The sequence below is a fragment of the Euprymna scolopes genome, chromosome 24 (assembly GCF_053919585.1).
Source record: "Euprymna scolopes isolate OS-2025 chromosome 24, ASM5391958v1, whole genome shotgun sequence".
NCBI lineage: Eukaryota > Metazoa > Mollusca > Cephalopoda > Sepiida > Sepiolidae > Euprymna > Euprymna scolopes.
Genome location: NC_136505.1, coordinates 49,186,779 through 49,210,668, shown reverse-complemented (window position 1 = coordinate 49,210,668; position 23,890 = coordinate 49,186,779). Strand labels below are relative to the sequence as shown.

The window sequence follows — 23,890 nt, the reverse complement described above, 5'->3', positions numbered from 1 at the left end:
ATCTTTGCAATAAAGGAACTGATGAATGCATGGAAAAAATACAGGAGCTCCAATCTCTGGTCCCCTCTCACCAGTCTTTCACGAAAAACATCCGTCTAGCTGAAACCACTGTCAATAATTTTCCTCATTCTTTATCTGTGCCTAAATCAAAACGAAGATTCCATGAACAAAACTTCTTTCTTAGAAGTGCACACCTGTGGAACTTTCTCCCATTTGCCTGTTTCCCACCTGACTACAACTTGGATGTCTTAACATAAACAACATAAACAAATTCCTGATAAACCGCCCCACTTAAGTAAGACACTTTATCAAATCTCCATTACTAATGATTACTACGATATTATCCCATTGATTACTGTACATGCAATAATCCTTATCCCCAAGTGGCTTCCGTACCTTGATAAGTGATGACTACCATGTAAAAAAAAAAATCTTGTATGAAGGAGATTAAACAAAAATATTCTCATTGCAAAGATTTTATAGTTCAAAATGGATCTTTGCTTTATTTTCGATGGCCTTGTAACTCGCGTTTCCCTTATTTTGTCCTTTTTTATGGAAATCTCTTGACACAAGGCATGAAACCACTTGACGTAAGGAGCTAACAAGAATGAAAGTTGATTATTGCAAAGCCAGGAGATGCCTATCAACTTCAGTCTTGAAAATACCAAGGCTGTAGGTAGAAGGGACACAGTAAGCAGGAAGAGAGTTCCACAACCTTGCACTTCTTGGAAAGAAGTTTCTGGAATAGGAAGCTGTATTACAATGAGGTATTAAAACAGCAAATTGATGAAGACTTCTAGATTAGCGAGTTAAATGAGCTTGAACAAAGGAAGCGGGCAATACATCAGACACTTCTGAGGAACACATGCCATAATAGTATTTGTAGAAAAGACTGAGACTAGCAACATCATGTCTATGAGAAAGAAGAAGGTGCAGTGGAAAAGAAAGGGTAGGACCAATCAAATTACAGATTTCTGCACTTTATCAAGGACCTTCAAATGGGACACAGATTTAACAGTCCAAATATGACAACAGTACTCCATACATGGTTTGATAGTAGATTTGTAGATACAGAGAATTGCCTCAGGTGTGAGAAAGTGTTTAGAGCGATAGAGAGAAGCAATTTTATCAGAAGCAGAAATAGGAATGAATTTACCATATGGACTACAATATATTGACCTTTTGGTCAAGATCAAAGTGTAGTATCTGTTCTTCAGATGCTGTACTTCAATTTCTTGTTCTCTTTCGGTGGAGGAGCAGTCCTTCACGATTGTGACAATTTTTTTTTATTTTTGTACCTTTTCTCCACGTTAAAAAACGAGCCTGGTGTCTAACTCTGTCCCGTGGGGAGGCATTGTAAATAGGTACTATATGGACTACAAGAAAGATTAGATGAGAAAGAAAAACCAAAAAGTTTTAGAGTCGATTTCTCATCGAGAGCAGAGCCATCCATAAAAATCTCAGGAATAAAAAAAGACACGCCTGTGATTGAGAAGATAGCTGAGTCTTAACAGGATTAAATTAAACAAGTCATTTCTTATCCCAACCCATAATAGAACCCAAAATCAACTTCTTGATTAACTGCAATTAATTTCAACTGATCTAAAGAGGATGGGCGAGTTGCAATATCAGAATAGAGGATGGTGTCATCAGCATAAATGTTGGTTCTCTTAATAATATTCTCTAGAAAATCATTTATATAGAGAAGATAAAGTCCTCACATACCATGTCCGATATTTCTGACAATAAGGGGGAAGAATTGCTGATGGTTGGCATATTATGGGCAGGTTTTGTAAACTGCCAAAAAAGTGCCAAAGGAAAACTTTGTATTTTTTGTACCATAAAAGATGGCCAATATTTACAACGGCTAGCAAACAGTTAAAAATTAAGGAAAAAAAAAACATAATTATAATCAAAAAAGATCATTGTGTGGTGATTTCAATAAAAAAAAAAAATGTTCGTATTATTTGGACTTATCAGACTACTGTTCTCACCTTGAGTGTAATTTTCACAACGTTTTGGCTTATGTAACCTCCGACCTTCTTCAAGCGTATCTTGGTGAACTTGGGAATTTGGCCGCAGCCCTTTATTTATTTCACAAGGGTAGCATGCTCTTGTTCCGTCGGCCATGACTAAATAAAGGTCCTAAGTAATTTTCAATTGTATTTTTCAGTCAGCCACACTGAGAATTGAACCTTCAACCTTCAGGAGAATATCACGTTAATAATTGATTTTTTTATGTACTGTAAACTCTGCACCACGTGTCCTTGTGGACAGTTCTAATATGAATTTTGGGAGCCTTACACCTTATTTGATTTTTTGTTGAAAATATCACTATTTAATACTAATCATTCTTACTATATGTTACTATATACTGTGTGTGTGTGTGTGTGTATATATATATATATATATATATATATATATATATATATATATACTAGCGGTGGTATCCGGCGTGCCTGGGTGTTTGGAGGTGTGTATACAGATGGGGGGGGGGGGGCGGTGTAAATCCAAACAAGATGGAAAATAACGATTAAGCGAGCGTGATAACCCTGTTTAAATATTATAACAAACAAAAAGCAGCGAACGTGATGCAAAATAAAGAATAAGCGAAGGATGTTTAAACTTCTTTAAAAATCAGAAAAACAAAAAAAAAAAAAAACAGCGAACGTGATGGAAGAATAAAAAAAAAAAACGAACGAAAAAATGGCATAAATAACCCTGTTTCAATATTAAAACTTTAAAATTCGAAAAAATATATATAGCTGATACTAGGTTCGAAAATGCAATCTTAAGATAATGACGCTGCTACTATATCGACTGGTTTATGACCATGTGAGCGAAATTAGGTGGAGGTTTTTTTTTTTAATATTTAAACTGATTCAAGAAAGAATGTTTTTTGCGCATGCATGTTTGGCTAAATTGTCTGGAAGGAACGATTTTTTGCTACTCCTCCCTGTAGGAAAGTGCTCACTTGAGGGTTAAGGAATTAATATTTTTGGCTAATTTTTTGATATTTGGCGTCCGAAGGGTCGAGCTTCAAAATGATACTGATCTTGTGAAAATACGTTGCCTCTGCCAAAAGCTTTTGCGAGACGCATACATACATACATACACACATTCATTTAAACAGATTTTTGGCTTTTATATTATAGAAGATATATATATATATATATATATATATATATATATATATATATATATATTTATTATTGTTTACTTATTACTGTATATATTATCTATTTATAATTAACAGTTACCATATCATGTTTAATTCTATGCTATATATATATATATATATATATATATATATATATATATATATATATATATATATATATAAATTCAGAAACGAAAACAAAATGTGTATTTGTGCAGTGTATGAAATAATAATCTTATTATTTAGAAAGCAATTTTTAACATGGGAAGGCTGTTGTTATTATTATTATTTTTTTTTTTTAACTATTTTTTACTTTCAATGAACAATTTAAAAAATAAAAGCTACCGTTTACCAATTGTCGGCGGCTGTAATTTCATTGGCTAAACGTTTTTGCTGGTTTACATACATAACCTGCTCGGAATATGCCAACGACAACGCAGCCCCTATTCTGTATAAGTACAGATTTTAATTGTAAATGTTGTTGCTAATCAATAAAAAAGAAAAGTATGCGGCCATTTTTGATGGCATGGATGCCCTAGTAATGACAAAAAGGAATACAATGTTGTAACAATGCGGAATTGAACCATTTGTGAAAACAAGTATCCACACTTGTCATGTATTTTCTTTTAAGGATTATCCTAGAAATCGAATGCGCATGTCCGTGCATATATGACACGAATATGCAAATTTACGTAGACCGACCAGTAATGTGAAAGACGCGTGACAGCCAATATTATTTTCCACTCTGTGAGTCGACTTCTATTCCTGGCTTTGATAGTATGTCACTAGTGAATTTGAGCCCCATTCCCTTCTTTTTAGTGATTTTATTTTTCTTCCAATTAACTTGAGAAAATATTAATCTTCGTTTTTATATAGAAATCGCTCCAGACAATGAAGCTACCTTGATTTAAAGAATTAAAAAAAAGCTAAAAAATACTAGTTCAAAAACTATCCAACAATAAGAGTTAGATGGATAGATTGTAACCCAGAAACAGCAATTTTTCTCCCTTTGTCAGAAACATCACTTATGGAATCTGAGGACTAAAAGGACAAAATAAGGGGAGCGAGATTTACAAGGCTGCTAAAAATAAATCCATGGTCCACCTTGTACTCTCATATTAACACAGTGTGAGAACTTGCAACTATTTATGCTCACACGTGTATTACAATTACAACAAAAATGTAACGCATGCCAAACACCTATCAGAGTCAAACACATCCTTATGAAATGTGAAAAATAAAGAACCTTAGAAAGTTTTTCTTCAAAATTAATATGAAAAATTTATTTAAATATGTATACTAATATAGAAAATCTTTAAATTCCTAAAAGAGCTAAAAAATATATCAGAAGATCTGAATCAAGAAAAATAAAGAATCCCTCAAAAAACATAGCTAGCTTTAAATAATGCATAGGATGGAGTACTGTTGCCACATCTGGGCAGGAGCTGCTAGAAAGGACTTATCCTGCCTTGATAGAGTTCAAAATAGACTTCGTAGCCTCGTAGGGAGTATCCTTTTCTCTTCCCTGCAAACTCTTTCTCACAGAAGTGATGTTGCGAGTTTATCTCTGCTTTATCGTTATTTTCATGGCAAGTGGTCGACTGAGCTTCAATCTATGGTCCCCCCTCGCCAAACTTTTACAAGAAACACCCATCTAGCAGAAAACGCTATCAATAATTTCCCCCACTCTTTATCTGTGCCTAAACCTAAACGTAGAGTGCATGAGCAAAGCTCCTTTCTTAGAACTGCACGCCTATGGAATTGTCTTCCGTTTTCCTGCTTTCCAGCTGACTACAATATGGTTGTCTTCAAGTCTAACGTAAACAAGTTCTTGATGAGCCGTTGCATGTAAGTTAACAAATTTACCTAGTTTCCATTACTAACGATTACTATATTGTCCAATTGTCTACTGTACACTCTTTAACCCTTATCCTCGAGTGGCCTCTTGGCCTTGATAAGTGGTGATGCCTTTGTAAAAAAAAAAAGAAAAAAAAGACAAAGAACGAAAAAAACAAACATGCATAACAATTACAAAGCACAGTTTACAGTTTGAAACAAATGTGTTTCTGAATTTTTTTGATGGGGATCGATTATTTGTACTATTTGAATTCTTCAGACTACTGTTCTCATCTTTCACAACGTTTCAGTTGATGTAGCCTCTAACCTGCTTCAAACGTATCTTGTCAAATTCTGGAATCCTTTTTTTTTTTTTTTTTTTTACACAGAGATCACCACTTATCAAGGCCCGGAAGCCACTCAGGGATAAGGGTTATTGCAAGTACATTACGTTAGTGAGGAGATTTGATGAAGTGTTTACTTAAGGGGGCGGTTCATTAGGAATTTGTTAACATTAGACTTGAAGACATCCAAGTTGTAGTCCGGAGGGAAGCAGGCAGACGGAACAGAGTTCCACAGGCGTGCAGTTCTAAGAAAGAAGCTTTGTTCATGAAATCCGCGTTTTGATTTAGGCACAGATATAGAGTGGGGGAAATTTTTCACAGTGGATTCAGCTAGACGAGTGTTTTTCGTGAAAGATTGGCGAGGGGGGACCAGGGATTGGAGTTCAGACGAGCACCTGCCATGAAAATAACGATAAAACAAGGATAGGCTTGCAACGTCTCTTCTGTGGGAGAGGGGTTGCAGGGTAGAGAAAAGGGCATCCCCCACTAAACCACGAAGTCTATTTTGTACTCTGTCAAGGCATGATAGGCTGTTTTTGGCAGCTCCTGCCCAGATATGGCAACAGTATTCCATCCTTGGCCGTACTTGGCTTTTATATAGATAGAGAATTGCATCAGTAGTGAGATATCTTCTGGAGCGGTAGAAGGATCCCACCATCTTTCCAGCGACCTTGGCAACAGACTTGATGTACGTGTTCCATTTCAGATCAGGAGTAAAGGTCAAACCCAGAAGCTTGTCAAAACACGGGGCCTCACCCTGTACTGTCATATTCTGGAATCTGCACAGAATTTCAAACGGAACGTTTTATTTAATCCACAGGGGAAGCATGTTCTCGTTTTGTCAGCCATGATTGGGTAAAAGTCCTAAATTATTCATAATTGTATTTTGAGTGCTGCCCCGTACCGAGTATTGGATAGTGTAACTTACAACTGAACTTTATCATGCTGCTAAGACTAAACTTGTTTCCTTCAATAATTACGAGAAACTTTCTTTACCACCAATAGCAATGGCCAAAAATTCATTATCTGAAAGTACTTCTTTTAAACTCCTCGGCCCAACGTTCACAGGAAACATAAGTTGGAACAATTACATTGAGAGCATTGCCAGGACTGCTCCAAAGAAGGTAGGCTCTCTCTAACATGCTAGAAAGCTACTAACACCTGAAAATATCCTGTACCTCTATAAGGTCGCCATTTGCCCATGTATGGCGCATTGCTGTCATATTTGAGCTGGTGCCTCTGCTACTAGTCTCTCGCTCCTAGACAAGGTTCAAAAGAGAGTAACCAACCTGATATATCCTAAACTGTCATCTAAGCTTCAACCTCTGTCCCACCAACAAAATGTTGCATCCCTTTGCCTGTTCTACAAATATTTTAATGGTGAATGCTTTGACGAACTGCAAGCACTTGTGCCCCCTCGACGTAAATACCACCAACAAACCCGACAAGCAGCTAAATCCCACCTCTTCATAGTAGAGATCTCTAGATGTAAGAGAGCTTCATACTCCAGTAGTTTCTTCTCCAAAACTGCTAGACTTTGGAATTCCCTTTCGGGTCCCTACTTCCCCAACTGTACTGACATGCAGAAGTTCAAGTGTAATGTGAACCGACATCTTGCTGCCCAACTCCCTACACAGTACCCCTGATGCCTATGTCCCTGATAGTAGCTTCCTACACCAAAGTGGCAATGTGCATTGTTTGGCGTGAAAATGTAATAAAAAAACAAAAAAACAAAAAGTACTTTATCCACTACGCCCACGGATTAAATAAAGGATTCTGTCCAAAATTCTGTGCAGCTTCTCGAGTTCAACAGAAAGATTCCTGAGTTTTACAAGATGCCCCTGTAACATTGCCTGGGACGAACACGTTGTAGCATCAGTCGCAAAGTAGACGAAGAATAGAAAAGAACTTTAGCTCGCTTTTTTGTTGCATAAAAACATTTATTTCCTCATCGTTACAGCCGTGGCATCACCTATGTGATGTCGACTGTTCTCTACACCCCTCAAGTGATCTCAACCATTATCCCCGTCTCTAACGTGATCTCCTTTTTTAAAGTCTTTATTTTTCCCTACCGGTGATGTCATTTTGCATGCATTGGCATATAACCGTTTGTGCTGTGTTACACACCTGAAGAAGGTTAGAGATCACATCGACTGCAACGTAAAAATAGCATGTAATATGAAAACAGTAGTCCAAATAATATGAACCAAATGTGGTTACTTTATAGTGTACACAATTTTGATTTCACGCATGTGGTCATTGCGAAGGCTGCTGCAAGGAAGATGGGCTCCTTCTACCACACCTGAGAGTTTTCTGTACCTCTACATGACCACCATTCGCCCATACATGGATTATTGTTGCCACATCTGGGCTGGTGCATCTACCACCAGTCTCTCCCTCTTGGATAGGGTCCAAAAAAAGAGTCTCCAATCTAATAGGTCTGCTTCATTAACTAGGCTCCAATCTCTGCCCCATCGTTGCAATGTTGCATCCCTGTGCCTGCTTTACAAATATTTTAATGGAATGTGTTCTGATGAACCCATTGCACTTGTGCTCCCTCGATGTACAGATCCCTGACAAACCTACTTAGCAACAAAATCGCACCCCTTCACTGTTGAGGTCCCTAAATGCCAGAAAGCTTTCTACTCTGAGTTTCTTCCCTCAAACAGCTAGACTTTGGAATTCCCTTCCTGCTACTCGCTTCCCTGATTACTGATATGCAGAAGTCACAAATGTAATGTAAACCAACATCTTGCTAATCTTCCTTGGGCATGATCCGAATTAGTAGCCCCTTATGTTCAACTGGCAATATGCCTTGTTGAAAAAGGATAAAAACCATGGTCACTGCGACAACATAAAGGTCTGCATGATCAAACGTGATGTCATACAAAAATCACTGTCAATTTTTCTTTTCTTTTTTTTTTTGCCGAACTTAGGAATCTTGGGGTCAAACTAATAAATCTACATGGAATTTCGAACAGAACCCTTTATTTAACCCATAGCGGTAGCACACTCCTCTTATATGATTAGCCAATTGTGAATTACTTAGGACTTCTGCCCAATCAACGCTGATGCAACGGGAACAGGTTTTAGTTGTGGATTAAATGAAAGGTTCTGTTTGAAATTCCTTGCAGATTCCCGAGTTCAGCACAGTAAAAGGCTGAAAATAATGGTCAAGATTAGAACAATAGTCTGAAGAATCCAAACATAAAAGAACAAGTAAATATTATTTGACTTATTTAATTTTATTCAGTACTAGCAGGCTGCTCAGCATTGATCGGTTGTAAGATATGCTTTACTAAGATATCCTTTCACAAAAAAACACTCGACTAGCTACAGCCACTGTATATGATTTCCCCCACTCTCTATTTGTATGCCTAAATCCAAGCACAGATTCCATGAACAAAGCTTCTTTCCTAGAACTGCCCACCCGTGGAACACTGTTACACTAGCCTGCTTCCCAGTTGAATACAACATGGATGCCTTCAAATCCAGTGTAAACAAGTTCTTGTTGAGCTTTCCCTATAAATAATCAAATTCTACCCAATTTACACCTTTAACAATTATTACACTACCACCTTAAATTAAATTCATTGAACCTTATCCTCGAATGGCCTTCAGGCCTTTATAAGCAGTGACTCCCTTCTAAAAAAAAAAATAAAATAAAAATAAAAAAAAAACACTTGCATCCAAACGTGCACTCTGTCACCATTAATTCCAATGTGTATTATTTTTAATGGTCCATAATTTATTTTATTTCAAAAGAGATTTCCATTCATGTTTGATTTTTCCTGCTGAATGGGTTTCTTCTTGCAAGTTTTCAATGGAAGAGAAATTGGCTTTATACAAAGGATAGTGGCATGAGAAATAGTTGTGGTGAGGAGATAGGAGGTCTGTTATGGAGAAGGGCACGAAGGAGATCCAGTGTGATTGGGTAGGGCTGGTCAATTGCTCTTTTAATATCAGTTTCTATGCATTTCAAATCGTTATCCCAAGCCAAAATGTTAGTTTCATTATATCTAAAAATGTTTTTAATGTGAGCGCATTGATCTTTGCAAAACAAATAATGATACCAAATTTATTTTGGTAGCACAATTAGGCAACAAATTATAACCGTTCAGAATTTGTTGAAGATTAGAAAATTTTCCATCTTGTGTGCTATTGGTTCAGAAACCAATTTTCCCAATGTAGAACAAATGCTTGATATTGACCGGGCAACACTGAAAGGTGTGCTAGTCAACAATTATTATGATTATTCAAGCCAAAAACTTTTGTCAGCTAAAATATGTTTTAGAATAATCAAAATATTTAGATATTTCTTTACAGTTAATAGTTACCAGAAATGTGAACTTAAAAATGTTATCATAGCAATTTAGTTGATAACTTATAAATAGTGACATGTAAAAGCATCAGGTGATTATCGTAGTGACGTATATTAATTTTAACTAGATTTTTTTTGTACTTATACACTTATGTTACCGTGCTGAAATCATAATGTTATTATTTAGAAAGCCATTCTTAATACAGGGAGGGTGTTTTGTAATTATTCTGTACTTTCACCTAACAATCTAATAAAAAAAGATATCATAAAACTTGAATTTAACTTGAAAATACTATTAAAAATAATAGCACGGTAACATAAGTGCATAAGCGCCAATTGTTTTTTTTTTTTTTTAAATAAAAACAGGCTTGGGCACACAGTAAGATAATTTGATAATAGTTCAAAAATGTTTCTTTTACTAAAGCTTTCGACTTTCAGTTCTCAAAAGAGTGCACATTTAAAAGTTTAATTATCAGTCTAAAGATAATTACGAATACTGGTATGAGCACACGTATCCGAGGAGAACTCAAAGAATGCAGACCCCAATGACAAGGCGGAAATACAAGATCTCCATCAGCTGTAGGAGGCTGCCAAAACTCCAATTTATCAAAGTGCTGCCAACCACTAGTCTAGTCAACCACTAAACAGAATCCAAACAAAGTCTCCAATCTCGTAGGTCCTGCCCTGTCAATCAAGCTCCAACCCCTGTCCCATCACCGCACTGTTGCATTCCTCTAAATACCCTTAACTAACCACACAAGCAACAAAATCTAACACCTAAAATGCAGAGGTCCCCTAATACCGGAGAGCCTTCTACTCTGAATGTTTCTTTCCCCAAACTGATAGACTTTGGAATTTCTTCCCTGTATTCTGCTTCTTACATTGTACTAACATGCAAAAATTTAATGTGAACAAGATAGCCCTCTGCTCAACTCCCTACTTAGTGTGAACCTGTAGACATCATCCCTAATTTACAGTAGCCCCCTAAATGAAAAAAAAATATGTTAAAAGGTGGGGAAATTGATTTAGTTACTAATAATCTGACTGCTATATATCACTTTTGATTAATTATAAAATTGTTAAATATAACTTAATAATTCTATCTAGCTATCCATCTATCTATTATATAAAAGGAACTTTGTGTGTATGTGTTAGTTCGTTTCCTATGGACTCTGAAACAGCTGGGCTGATTTTTATGGAATTTCACACAGAGGTACTTTATATGCCTGGCATGGTTCATAGATAGGTTTTGTATCAGAATGTCTTCGATAAGTACTGATGATCGATAATCAAAAAAAAATCTGATTGAATTGTATAAAATCAACAGTAGGTTCTTTATAGTGCAATGTAGACTAGAATGTATTGTAACCCCTACAGGGCAGCTCAGGTGCATAGGCTCGTGGGTTGAGATGCAGCTGTAGCCGATAACTGTGGCATCACCCGTGTTTTCATCTAGTGGTCGAATTCGTCTTCGTCTTCGTCGGTCGCTCTCCGGTTCTGCTTTCAAATCAGCTTCCAAACGTTACCTGGGCTATCGGAGAAATATATTGCATTTACAACGGCGTTTCCAATTAAAGAAAAGAAAGTCAAAACTTAATTGGTTTTTCTTAACATAGAATTGATTATTGTCTTCGACTTTACAAATAGTAGTTACACACTGGCCTAGACATGCAACTTAGGGGGCTGGCAGTTTTCTTTCCTTTACCAAGTTCTTGGTTCTTTATCTACCGTCAGTCCACGGGAAGGGATCAGCTGTCAGAGACATGCGTATTGGAACGTGTCACAAAAAGAATCCCGAAAAATAATCTCTCTCTCCCTTTCACAACCTTGTTTTATCAAAATCGCTAGCTGTAACCCACTCCCCACCCCCCTCCAAGTATGCTCACAAATGGTGGTCAACCAATCAGCAGCCGTGCCTTTGTTCGGAGGGGGGGGGACACTTAGGGCTTGCTTGGTTGCCGAAGAGAAAGAAGAGAAAATAATAAAGCAACCCTTTCATTTATTTAAGCAAAAAGAAAAGGAAAGAAAAGATTTTCCCCTCTCATCTTCTCTCCTCCATAAGAGGGTATACTTATCCCCCACAGTGGTCGTTCCATCGTCATCTGTAGCTCTACGGTCTCTACTGATCTCTCTTCCACTGACTGGTTTGCTTTGCTTTCTCCCCAAGAACTCATCGCCTTTCTCACTTCCGCTCTTTCTACCACCCAGCAACAAAACTACTGTCCACTCCGTGCAAAGTTGAAATTCAAAATTCTAAACAGACCGAGCACCAAAACTGAGCAAAGAATGAAAAGGGGACCACAAAGTGACCTACCCTGTCTCTTAGTGTCTGCTCCTTCTGCTGTCTTCTGCTGCTAGGTGGCTGTTTACACGAGCTGGCCCAGACCTTATAGTCGATTGACTACAGTCCGTGGTCTGGCTATGCTCTCAGAGTCTCTTAAAGATATTGGAACGGTGTACTTTTCTTCAGTGCGTTTTCTTTTTTTTTCAATTTTCTTTCCTTTCTCTCACAAGGAGATTTTGTGTTTTCGAGAAAGAAAAAAAATTTCTGTGCCCGTGGAAATTCGTTCGCACGTCTCTTAACGAAATGAGATCTCCTGGATCATCAGCACCATTTGTAACGAGACCCATACTGCACCAACCACGCTGGGTGTCCTTAACCTCGTAGGATTCCACCCGATATGATAGGTGATCTTTCGATCGTACATTGTCCCATCACAAGTTAGCCTGTTGATCGTCTTCACCCACTGTGTTTTCATGGTGGGGCGCTTTGCCTCTCGATCGAATCGTCTCCTACCCTGTGTAGGTAGTCTCCGGATACATCAATCACTCTGCTGGTCCTTACGTTTTGCTGCAAAATGAAGAGTCCTCATCACAAACAAATAGAATTCCGGTTTATAACAATAACAAACTATTTATTAATTTCATTACTTCATAACAGCTACTGTCTAAATTGAGGTGACTGACTATAGCAGTGAGACGATGTAAGACCAGACCAGTAAAGTCACAGATTTCCCATTAACACAGGCTAGTTAACATCATAACATCAGGCCCTGAGGGCTCCTAAATCGGGAGCACTTGACCAGCTCAGCCGTTCAGTTTGCTGGCTACGACTCTACTCTCTTTAGAATTCCTTTTTCTAAATCCAACCCCTTTTCCCCACCTCTCCTTCAGAGAGTGGTTACAAACACCCTTTCTTTCTTCCTCTTGGAGCTTACCCTTCGTCTTGTCCACTCAACACCTCTCTCTCTCTCTCTCTCTCTCTCTCTGTTCCCTTAATTTCTACTCCTCCTCTTCGAACTTATCTCTACCAAATTTTAACCCTCATTTGCACTGAGGTTTTTATTCATCAAATTAGGAGTGATTAGTCATTCCAGGTCGAACAGTGCTTGGCAGCGACCCTTACCCTTGACCCCCATTCTAAGTTGTCAGCCTTAATCAGCTAAGGATCTCTGGATCTCTTCATATCTCTCAACAGAGATTTTAAAAACAACTTTTCATGTTAACAGATATATAACGACAATGAGATAAAAACAATTATTATTTGTTTTTTTCTCTTTCTGACAAATCCCATAGACATTTCTGTTTTGTCCCAATCAGACATCAACACCCCCTCTTCTGCCCTCTCTTCCTCTATCCCGTCCAGTCAAACACCCCTCTCACCGCAATATGCACCTCGCTGCATGCATTCATGACACCAATAGTGTCATATATTGCGGACTAAGTCACTGCGGGGGGGGGGCGGGCTTATGAACCTTCCTCCCGGTGCACTGCGATGGGTCCTAAATTAGAGCAGGCAATCAATCGATTTGATTAAAAAAAGGGGACGATTTCACTGATTTTGATGACAATAAATATATTGCAGTGTGAAACATTTGTTGATAATCATTCAATCCCGAGCAACATCGAGTTCCCCTGCTAATTTTATTATAATTATAACATTTGATTAATTATAAACTTATTTTTCTTTATTCTTTACAGTTTCTGACCATTACGGTGGTGGCCTTCCTTGTCCAGGTGTCCATTGGTGTTTTGGCATTTGTTTATAGAAATCAGGTAAATAAGCTCTTTTGTATTATTTTACTAATAAAAATAATATCTCTTCTTAAATATAAAAGCCACTTTACTATGTATTCCGAAACGGCTTTGCTGATTTTTTTTTTTTTTTTTTGAAAATTCACACAAATGTATTTCATGTGTCCGCGAGTGTTCTTAGATAGGTTTTGTATCTGAATGCCTCTGATAAGTTTTGATAATTGAAAAAAATCTGTTTAAAGACGGTACAGTACAACTTTGCTAAAAATTAACACCCTTATACAGTTTCACGTCATAAATGCATTTGATAAGTTTCATCACCGCACAAGAAGAAGGGTTCGATGTATAAAATTAACAGTAGATTCTTTGATAAGACAGGGGCATGTTCGAAATGAATATTTCAGTTCAGAGCACAATTGAACCATGATAGGTACTTGACTTTTTACATTTTACGCTTTAATTCAAGCTATTATATAAAAATAATTTTATAACATCAATAGCAAGTTCTCTACAGTGCAATGTGGACTAATTGTTGACTAAGTCACTGCGAGGGGGGGGGCATGCGAAGCTTCCTCCCACTACAACCACAGTTGATCCTCAGCTAGAGCAGGTTATCAATTGATTTGAAACATGGGTAATTTCACTGATTTCGATGACCAAAGTATTGGAGGTGTAAAACATTGGTTGATCCTCATTCTATCCTGGGAAGCGTCAGGTCCTCCTACTGATAGTCATATAAGAATTATTATTTCATGCATATACACATATAGCATTATAAGTTGGTATAATATATTGCGTATAGATTTTCAGTATTTACGTCAACAGCGCATGAGTAAAGTTTAGAATTATCAAGTAAAGGTCAGCCAGGTCGTTGTTTGAGCGAAGATCGACCATTGATCAATGAAAACATTAACCAGTGAGGGAGAAATAACAAAGAATCTGATTGGTTAATTAGTTAAACTAAACACTTAGATATATAAAAACAATTGCTAAGTAAAAATGCGTGCTTTTAACTTGATGATCCTCTGTTCGGATGAAATATCGACGATATATTTCTATAGTACTGCCATTTTTATAAGTATATTGTTTTATCTATTATATAAAGGGGACCTGTCTTTGTGTGTGTGTGTTTGCTAAAAAGCTTTTCTCGTACCCATCATACATGCACCAACTCGGTATCGTTAGATAGACCATCTCTTGGACAAATAATATCTAAAAATTAGAAAACCATGTTCAGTTATTTCGTGTAGAAATTGCATTTTATTTCAAGCGGGAGTCACCTAAAATCGTCTCTTTCTAAACGATTTCAACAACTGCACATGCGTCAACCATTGTTCTCTGAATTCGTTTAAATTCAAGAATTTTCGAGAGAATTCTTATCAGCACTCTGGACCAAGAGATTAGGAAGTTATCTTATAACCATTAGCTTTAAGGTTTGCGCTCGTATACCAGTGTTTTTTCTTTTTTAGGTCCTCCGACAAAAGGGGGTAGACCTGTAAATTCACCCATGTTCGTTCGTCCGTTCGTACTTTTCTCAATAACTATGCCTTGGAATTTTAAAATTTTTTGCATAAACATTAAACATGGTATGAGTAAAAGAGTAACAGAACGGATTTTCCGGGAAAACTCTGGTTGCCCTCCTTTCGGGTTAAAATAGATAAAATTGACATTTGTGCTTATTAAAAAAAAAAACTAAAAAAACTGATGCCTTGGATTTTTATAAAACTTTCTGAAAAGTTGTAACTAACTGATTTCTATATAATGTTGTTTTTTTTATACTTTGCGATAACTCTTGAGTGTGTCCCAGGGTAGGGCTAATTAAAACACTCCATTTTTCGGACTATTTTACCATATTTGTCCAAAATTTTCTGTGTATGTCTATTTAGCAGTTTTGCATGGTGCTGAGCTCAGATTTAAATTTGTTAAGATCTTGGAAACTTTGGGGGCTAAATGAGGGGAGCAAATGATGGACTTAGTCATTTCTTTTTTTGCATGGTGCAGAACCCAAATTTACATAAGTCCTAAAACTGCACCGTTTGTTCATTTTCACCAGGATTTGACGCCCCCGGGGAACTTTGGGGGCTAAATGAGGGGGCGGGGGCAAATGCTGAACTTATTTTTTTATGCCTCGTTTTGCATTTAAACAGGGTTGGTTTGTAATTTATAATATCTACTGGGATTTTTTTTTTTATACCGGCGGCTAATTATATTAAAACAAAAACAAAACAAAAAATTGTCTTTATTTCGATTTTTTTTTATCAGCGGTTTAATCAACTGGGGGTTAAATTTTTATTTAAAAGAAACAAAAATTCCAATCCCATTAAGATTCTTTAATTAAAAAAAAAAAAGAAAAAAAAAAGACTCTTTCATTTTAATTTTAAGTTTAAAACTGATTCATACGACAATTTGGGGCACTAAAAGCAATGCAAAAAAACAAAAACAAAACAAAACATTAATAACAAAAAAGAAGCTGACGAATTGCAGAGTGAAATGTTTCGACAACTTTTTTACGAAACTAAGTTTATAACATTAACCGCGTATGCACTAATCGTTGATACCTTCTTTCGTTTTAAATAACTATTAATATAACTTATGTCATAACAACTGCGTAATCATGGCCACATGATAGGGTTCGGTTTCTAACTCCAATTATGTGAGTTCGCGCCCGGTACATGTCATTTTTTTTTTTTTTTAATGCTTAGAAAATTTTGCTTTCCGTTTCGCTTCTGCTGATGGCACCTGATTTTTTTCTGCACACCCCCATCATAATTTTTTTTTTTTTTTTCCGACCGGACAACGCAGTGCGACCCCTTACCCCGGTTGTCACATCTACCCCCCCCTTCCTCCGTTGTCACAATTTATTATATTTAAGCGGCTTTTACGACCGGGAAACGCCCCCCCCCCAGCTGTTACATCTTTTTTTTTTTTTTTACGACTGCCCCCACCTCACTAGTTAGAAATAAAATATGAATTGAACTTAAAAAATTATTTTTTAAAAACCAGTTACAAATTGCCAAGTCATGGCTGATGGAACGAGAGCATGTTATCAACATGGATTAAATAAACGGTTCCGTTTGAATAAGTGTAGATTCTACAATTCGGCAGAAAGATTCCCGAGTTCGACAAAATACACCCGAGGAAGGTTGGACTGAAATGTTGTCAAAATAACACTTGAGATGAGAATAGTATTCTGAATAATCCAAATAATCAATCTGAATTTGTTTACAACGGATTCAAAAAATAAACATAAAAAATAAATCAAAATCCAATAATTTTACATATTTACTTTTTTTGTTTTGTTTTCATGATTAGAACTTTTCTTTGTTTCCGTATTTATTTTAGATATTCAAACTATTTTAGATCTTTGCAACAAGCACTTAAAAAAAGCTTTCTTACAAATTACACCTGTGCTGCTGCACAAATTAGCGGTTTGCAAGTTTTTTTCCTCCCCACTTTTTTTTTATGCAATTTGAACTAATTTTATCTTCAAATGCGTGGGAAATTACTCTTAACCCCATCTCTAACCGTATCTTAGTTTAATTGGGGGCAGGGATACTTTGCTATTTATGGTTTACTTAATTGATCTCTCGTATCCCAACCAACGAATCATGGAATGATAGTTGGGCTATGTTGTTTCTTAATTTATTTTTAGTTTGCAATTGGTGTGAGTTCATGTGGTTTGAAAAAATGTAGAAGGAGAGTAAAAAAAAAAAAAAAATAAATAAATAAATAAACACAGGGAACAGTATGCTAGACAAATCTATCTATCTATCTGTCTATCTATCTATCTATCTATCTAGATAGATAGATAGATAGATAACTTTATGTAATATTAATGTAATTTTGGAATTTTTGAGATGAGGATTTATACTTTGGGTTATTTCGCTTTTGTTGACTATTGTTTTCATCCTGAACGTTACTCACACAACGTTTATAACATTATTATAAATAAATAAATAAATAAATATATATATATATATATATATATATATATATATATATATATATATACTTGTTTATTGTTATATAAACATGCTCACATCCCGCTGCTACAAATAGCCACTTGTTTCAATCAAACAACAGATATCATCAGGCAGCGACTTGACTATTCAAAAGTTCAATGAATAAAGTATTATTCATTGAACTTTTGAATAGTCAAGTCGCTGCCTGATGATATCTGTTGTTTGATTGAAACAAGTGGCTATTTGTAGCAGCGGGATGTGAGCATGTTTATATAACAATAAACAAGTATTATCAGCTCTTTTTATTGAGCACTATCTAACAACCTCGTTGAATTCATAATTCATTAGTCCATTACTTTTGAATATAAAAAACCCGAGTATATATATATATATATATATATATATATATATATATATATATATATATATATATTTGTATATTTGTATATTTTGGCACCAAGTAATTATTTAGACATGTATGATTGAACACGACGGAGTTATTGCTTTTTCCGATCTTTCAGGATATCGGATACCCAATAGAAAGCGCTTGAGGAAAATATGGCCGATCAACAACTTTTGGGCGCCATTCTATATAATATGCCTGCCGAAATTAAAAAGACCGCTCGGCAAATAGAAAATATATCCTGAAAGATCGGAAAAAGGAATAACTCTATCGTGTTCAATCAGACAGGTCTAAATAATATATATATATACTTTCAATGTCTTTACATGAACAGTAATGTGTTGCTACACAGTCATGAGCATGTTTTGGTCTTCTAGTATTTTTTTTACTAGAGAACTCTCCAGGCAACAACGCTTATATTCAAAAGCGGAATTCTTATGTTAACAATTCCGCTTTTGAATATAAGCATTGTTGCCTGGAGAGGTCTCTAGTTACTAAATATTAGAAAAGCGAAACATGCTCATATCTGTGTAGCAACACATTACTGCTTATGTAAAGACAAATTGAAAGTGTAACTTGCTCTACTTCGATATTGAGCACTCTTATATTAATCTCATTATATTTCACTGGTTACCTTACCTCTTGAAAATAGCAACCTCAAATTTTATATATATATATATATATATATATATATATATATATATATATATATATATTCCAAGTTAAAGATATTCAAAAGGGAAAAATCATGAATTAAAACGAGGTTATTAAGAGTGCTCAATAAATTCAGTTGTGGCAGTGTAATCATGTTGACCCCTTTTTCCTTCTTCCATCTCTTTCTTTTTCCTTTTTCTTTTTCTTTTCCTTTCTATTCCTCCTCTTTATCCTGTTAAGTCTTGACGTTCTCCCCCCCCCCGATCGCTTTCCATTGTTTTGAGTCTAAAATGTCACTTAACCAATCACACCTCCCGTTTAAATTTAGCATTTTAACAGTTTATTTTTATAAATAAAAAATATATTTCATTTCTTCCATTTCAGAACCAGATGCCTTCATTGGCACATAAGCTTTATTATGTCGCCTGGCGAGGATTGTCCAAAACATTAGCATGTTCAGTGTAGCGACTATGTAATATATATAATAAAAATAATATAAATAAAAATAAAATATATATAATATATATATATATATATATATATATATATATATATATATATATATATCAGTAAGTAAGGTCTCATATTGGCAAATAGTAATATTGTACATCTCAAACAACAAAAAATAGATATAAGGCCCCCCAAAATTCATACTAGAATTGGATGCAGGAACCCCTGACATAACAGATAAAGTATTAAGTAAAATTCGGACACTTTTCTAGAGGTTGAAGGTTCAATCCTCGGTACAGGCGATGCAGAGAATACATTTGCGAATTACTTAAGACTTTTATGCAGTCATGGCTGATGGCACAAGAGTTCCATTTGAAATTCCATGCAAATGATTCCTGAGTTTGATGGGAAGATTCCCCAAGTTTGATATGTGACACCTGAAGAAGGTCGGAGATTACATTAGCCGAAGCTTTGTGCGAATAACACTCAAGACGAGAAGGATTGTCCGAATAATCCGAATAATCCGAATAATCCAAATAATTTCATCTTGTTTTATACATTTATGATGTTTCGACCGATGTAACCATATGGCCTTCTACAAGTGCATCTTTTCAAAATTGGAAATTTTTATGTCAAACTTGGGAATCTATACAGAATTTCAAGCTGAATTCTTTGTATTTATTTAATCCTCACTTGTAGATTGTTCTCGTTCTGTCAGCCATGGGCTGGTGGAAGTGTAAACTAATGATTATGTTATTCTTAGATATTGTAATCTGTAGAAAGTTTTGAACCATCAATTGCCAAAAGACTTTTACTCAAACTTAGTAACCATAAGTAATGAAAGTAATCTATACACGTGGGTTAAATAAAAGATTCAGTTCGAAATTCCACTTAGGTTCCAAAAATCGCCATAAAGATTCTTCAAGTTTGACAAGAAGGTACACAAGTTTGCAGAACATGGAGAAGTTTTGTGGTTAAATAATCTGAAACGTTGTGATTTTTAACAATCAAGATGAGAACAATATGAGAATATAGTTAAGTGTTTACTTGTTACATGTATGTATAGTGCACAGGACAGTTCACAGTAACATTCACTTAAGATGACAGCATACAGTTCTTAAAGAAAATAAAAGGCATATCATTTTTAAAGTTTAGTTGTTGCTGTTTCTAGCTGTTAATTTGCACTCATCTTGTGGACACTGGAACAAATACTCCTCCAACATTTAATTTGCATGTGAGTAAACACATAACCAAGCATAACTTTTATTACAGTTTTATTTCTGTTCCATGTCACTATGATGATCGGAGTCACAATGCCAAGTTCTACTTGCTCGTCTTTACATCATCAAGTCCTAAACGCCCCTTCGCTCCCTTAATTCACAGATGGAACAGGATTTGTTATTTGCCTTTTGTTATCAAAGTTGTTCTCGTTAACTAAATCGGAAAGCAATTAACTTTACTTTATATACAAGATACTACTTGGTGAGTTTTTAAATTTCTATAATTTGAACATAATAAATAATGGCTGATTTTAATAAGCATGATATAAAAAATTAATTTATATATATATATATATATATATATATACACACACGAGGGGTGTGCAATAAGTAATGCCCCTGACCCACTTCAGTTGTTTGATCTAGCTGAAATTTTGCATGTGCAATGATTTATATCTCTACGAGTTATGTGGCAAATTACAGCTCTGAACTGATTGTGGTTTCTGTTTTACAGGTGTTTGAACTGAGTCAGGTGTCAAATGGAGCCTGTTGAATGTCGAGCAGTGATCCGGTTTTTGTATATGAAAGGACACCCACCATAGCAGACTTTTGATGAAATGAAAGAAACTTATGGTGATAATGCCCCATCATATGACTATGTAAAACGCTGGCATCGTGAATCCAAACATGGCCGGAAGTCTGTGGAAACAGCTCCCAGACCTGGTCGCCCCCCCCCTGCCATTGATGAGGCATCTGTCTGTCAAGTTGAGGCTGCCATTTTGGGAGATCGGCGCATTACTATTCGTTAAATAGCCCAAGATGTCAAGATTAGTACAGGGTCTGTGAAAACTATCATTCATAGCCATTTGCATATGCATAAGGTGTCTGCCAGATAGATTCCTAGGTTGCTCACACCATTCCAGAAGCGAAAACGTGTTGAGTGCTCGAGGATGAATTTGGAGATGTGCCAAGAAGATGAGTCAAAGTTTTTCAAAAGACTGATTACACAGGATGAAACCTGAGTCCATCACTATGATCCAGAGACCAAAGCCCAGTCAATGCAGTGGAAATACTTGGACTCACCACCTCCAAAGAAGGCAAAGGTGCAGACCTCCACTGGTAAGGTCATGCTCGCAGTCTTCTAGGACCAGGACGGAGTAGTGATGACAGATTTTCTGGCAAAGGGTACCACAATTATAGGAGCCTATTATGCTTCACTTTTGAGGAAATTAAGGAAAGCTATAAAAATCAAGAGGCGGGACAAGATCAGTAAAGGTACCCTCCTCCTGCAGGACAATGCTCCAGTCCACAACTCGCATGTCACCAGATCAGAAGCACGGGCGTGTGGTTATGAAATCCTTCTCCATCCTCCCTACTCTCCTGACCTTGCACCCTCTGACTTTCACCTCTTCCCAGCCATTAAGTTGTTTTTGAAAGGAAAGCGTTTCCCAGATGATGCAGCCTTGATTTCTGAAGTCACGTCGTGGTTGGAGGACCAACCTGGGGTGTTCTACAAAAACGGTCTCCAGAGCTGCATCAAACGATGGGAAAAATGCATAACTCTGGATGTTTCCTATGTAGAGAAAGACTAATAACTGTGCCAAGTTCTGTTGGTCTACTACTATGGGAAGTGGGTCAGAGGCATTACTTATTGCACACGCCCCTCGTATATATATATATATATATAATTCAAAATTCTGTTTGCTTTTATGATAACTTCTATAAAGCAAATATATGAAATAAATAAAAGCAAAAAAAAAAAAATTATTTTAAATAGGCCTTGTCTCCCACCTCCTGTTGAATATAACTTTCTCTTCCCTTTCCTTTCTCTGCAAATGTCTACCATCGACTGATACATTTTGTTCTCATTCTATCACCCAAGAACACAGACGAAATAAATGGTAAAGATTGAGTACCTTTAAGCTAAAGACAGAATTTTTTTTTTTAATATTACTTTAAATCAGATCATGCGACATTCAGTTTTAAGCCTAAAGTTTTTCTCATTTACTTCTTTCGTTTTTTATATTTCAATATGAACACTTAACTGAAAAGAAAAACTTTTCGCCTGAGGAGATCTTAGTTTTTAATAAATACAAATAGAAACATTACCATGCCAGTGTAGCAAAGCTTTACATGTCTGTAATAAATACACACACACACACGAATATATATATATATTATTGCATTTTGAAATGTTTGCCTCATTTTTTAATGTTTAATTGATTTGCTTGATAATCTAACATTTCTCTCCATCAACCATCATTTTAATAAGTAAACACAAAAACGAATTTATGTTTTATTCAAGTCAATATATCCTTAGCGATTTCTTTAATTGGCACAAGTTTTCTAAAGGTTTGGAATCTTCTGATTTTTTTCCCCCAGGGGTGCTTGGGTTAAAATCCTTATTCTGAACAAAATTGATTTCCGCATTTTTTTTTTCATATGTTTTAGCTAATGAAGTTTTAAAGAAAGAAAGAAATATAGAAAAATATATGCAACACATATCAATTATTAGCAGCGATTACGAAAAACAAAAACAAAAACAAAACAGTTAAAAAAACAATTTAAAAAGTCTTGATCATTTCAGAGATGCAGGTTCTCGGTTAATTGGCTGAAATTCACATATTAAACGGGAAGAAATTAATTTCTATCAATATTGCTCACTATATTATTATAAATGGCATAATCACGTTGACACACCGGCTCTTATTAGATCACTGAAGTTAAGCAACGCTGAGCCTGGTCTGTACCAAATGAGTGACTATTTGGGAATACCAGGTGCTGTATGTAGGAGGACGTTGACACCTCCCTTCAAGAACTGCAAAAACTTAACGTGGTCATATCCTCTTAATCGGGATATACATGCAATAGTCGACTGCTTGTGAACTTAATATTCCCATGAAACTTCCTCCTATGAGGGGAGTGGATTCAACCCGGCTAAGGTGAATGGTACTGGCATATGATATTACTCATGTTTTCCTCTCTAATTTGTTTGAAATTCATTGTTTGGTGTGGGATCTTCTCCCTCTCTCTCTCTCTCTCTCTCTCTCCATTCCTATCCTTACCAAAGGCATTGATGGCGTTTGTCAGCTTTCTTTGAAATCAACACATTTAATTGTATGATAAGGATGGTTGAGTTATGTGCTAAGACTTTAAAGAATTTCTGCATTTTCTTAGAAACGAATATAGACAGACCGAGGAGGATGATGGAGATTAAATATTGTATCATTGAAGAAAATTCTCTCCCACTCATCAATTCTTGTTTCCAAATTGTATATTTTTCTCCAAGTTATTTTTATCTGAAAAATTACTTTATGATTTAGTTATATGTAATTTGGCACTTATGGCAGCAATTAAAAGTAAATAAAATACAGAAAAATCTGTATGATGCGCGTATCAGTCACGGAACGAAGATGAAATATTCCAAAAATCATGTAATTTGATAAAATAGTTTTTTTTTAATTCAAGCAAATCAAATTTTATGACTTAGTGAGTCATAGTGTTT

At 35.9% G+C, this 23,890-nt stretch overlaps 1 protein-coding gene across 1 annotated transcript in view; it reads left to right on the top strand.

Moving 5' to 3' along the window:
- Positions 1 to 23,890, top strand: part of LOC145246698 (tetraspanin-15-like) — a 271,980-nt gene that overhangs the window by 157,821 nt on the left and 90,269 nt on the right. The window contains exon 3 of the mRNA XM_080108423.1: positions 13,643 to 13,717. Within this exon, the coding sequence (XP_079964549.1) occupies positions 13,643 to 13,717 (75 nt within the window). The remainder of the gene's footprint in view (positions 1 to 13,642; positions 13,718 to 23,890) is intronic.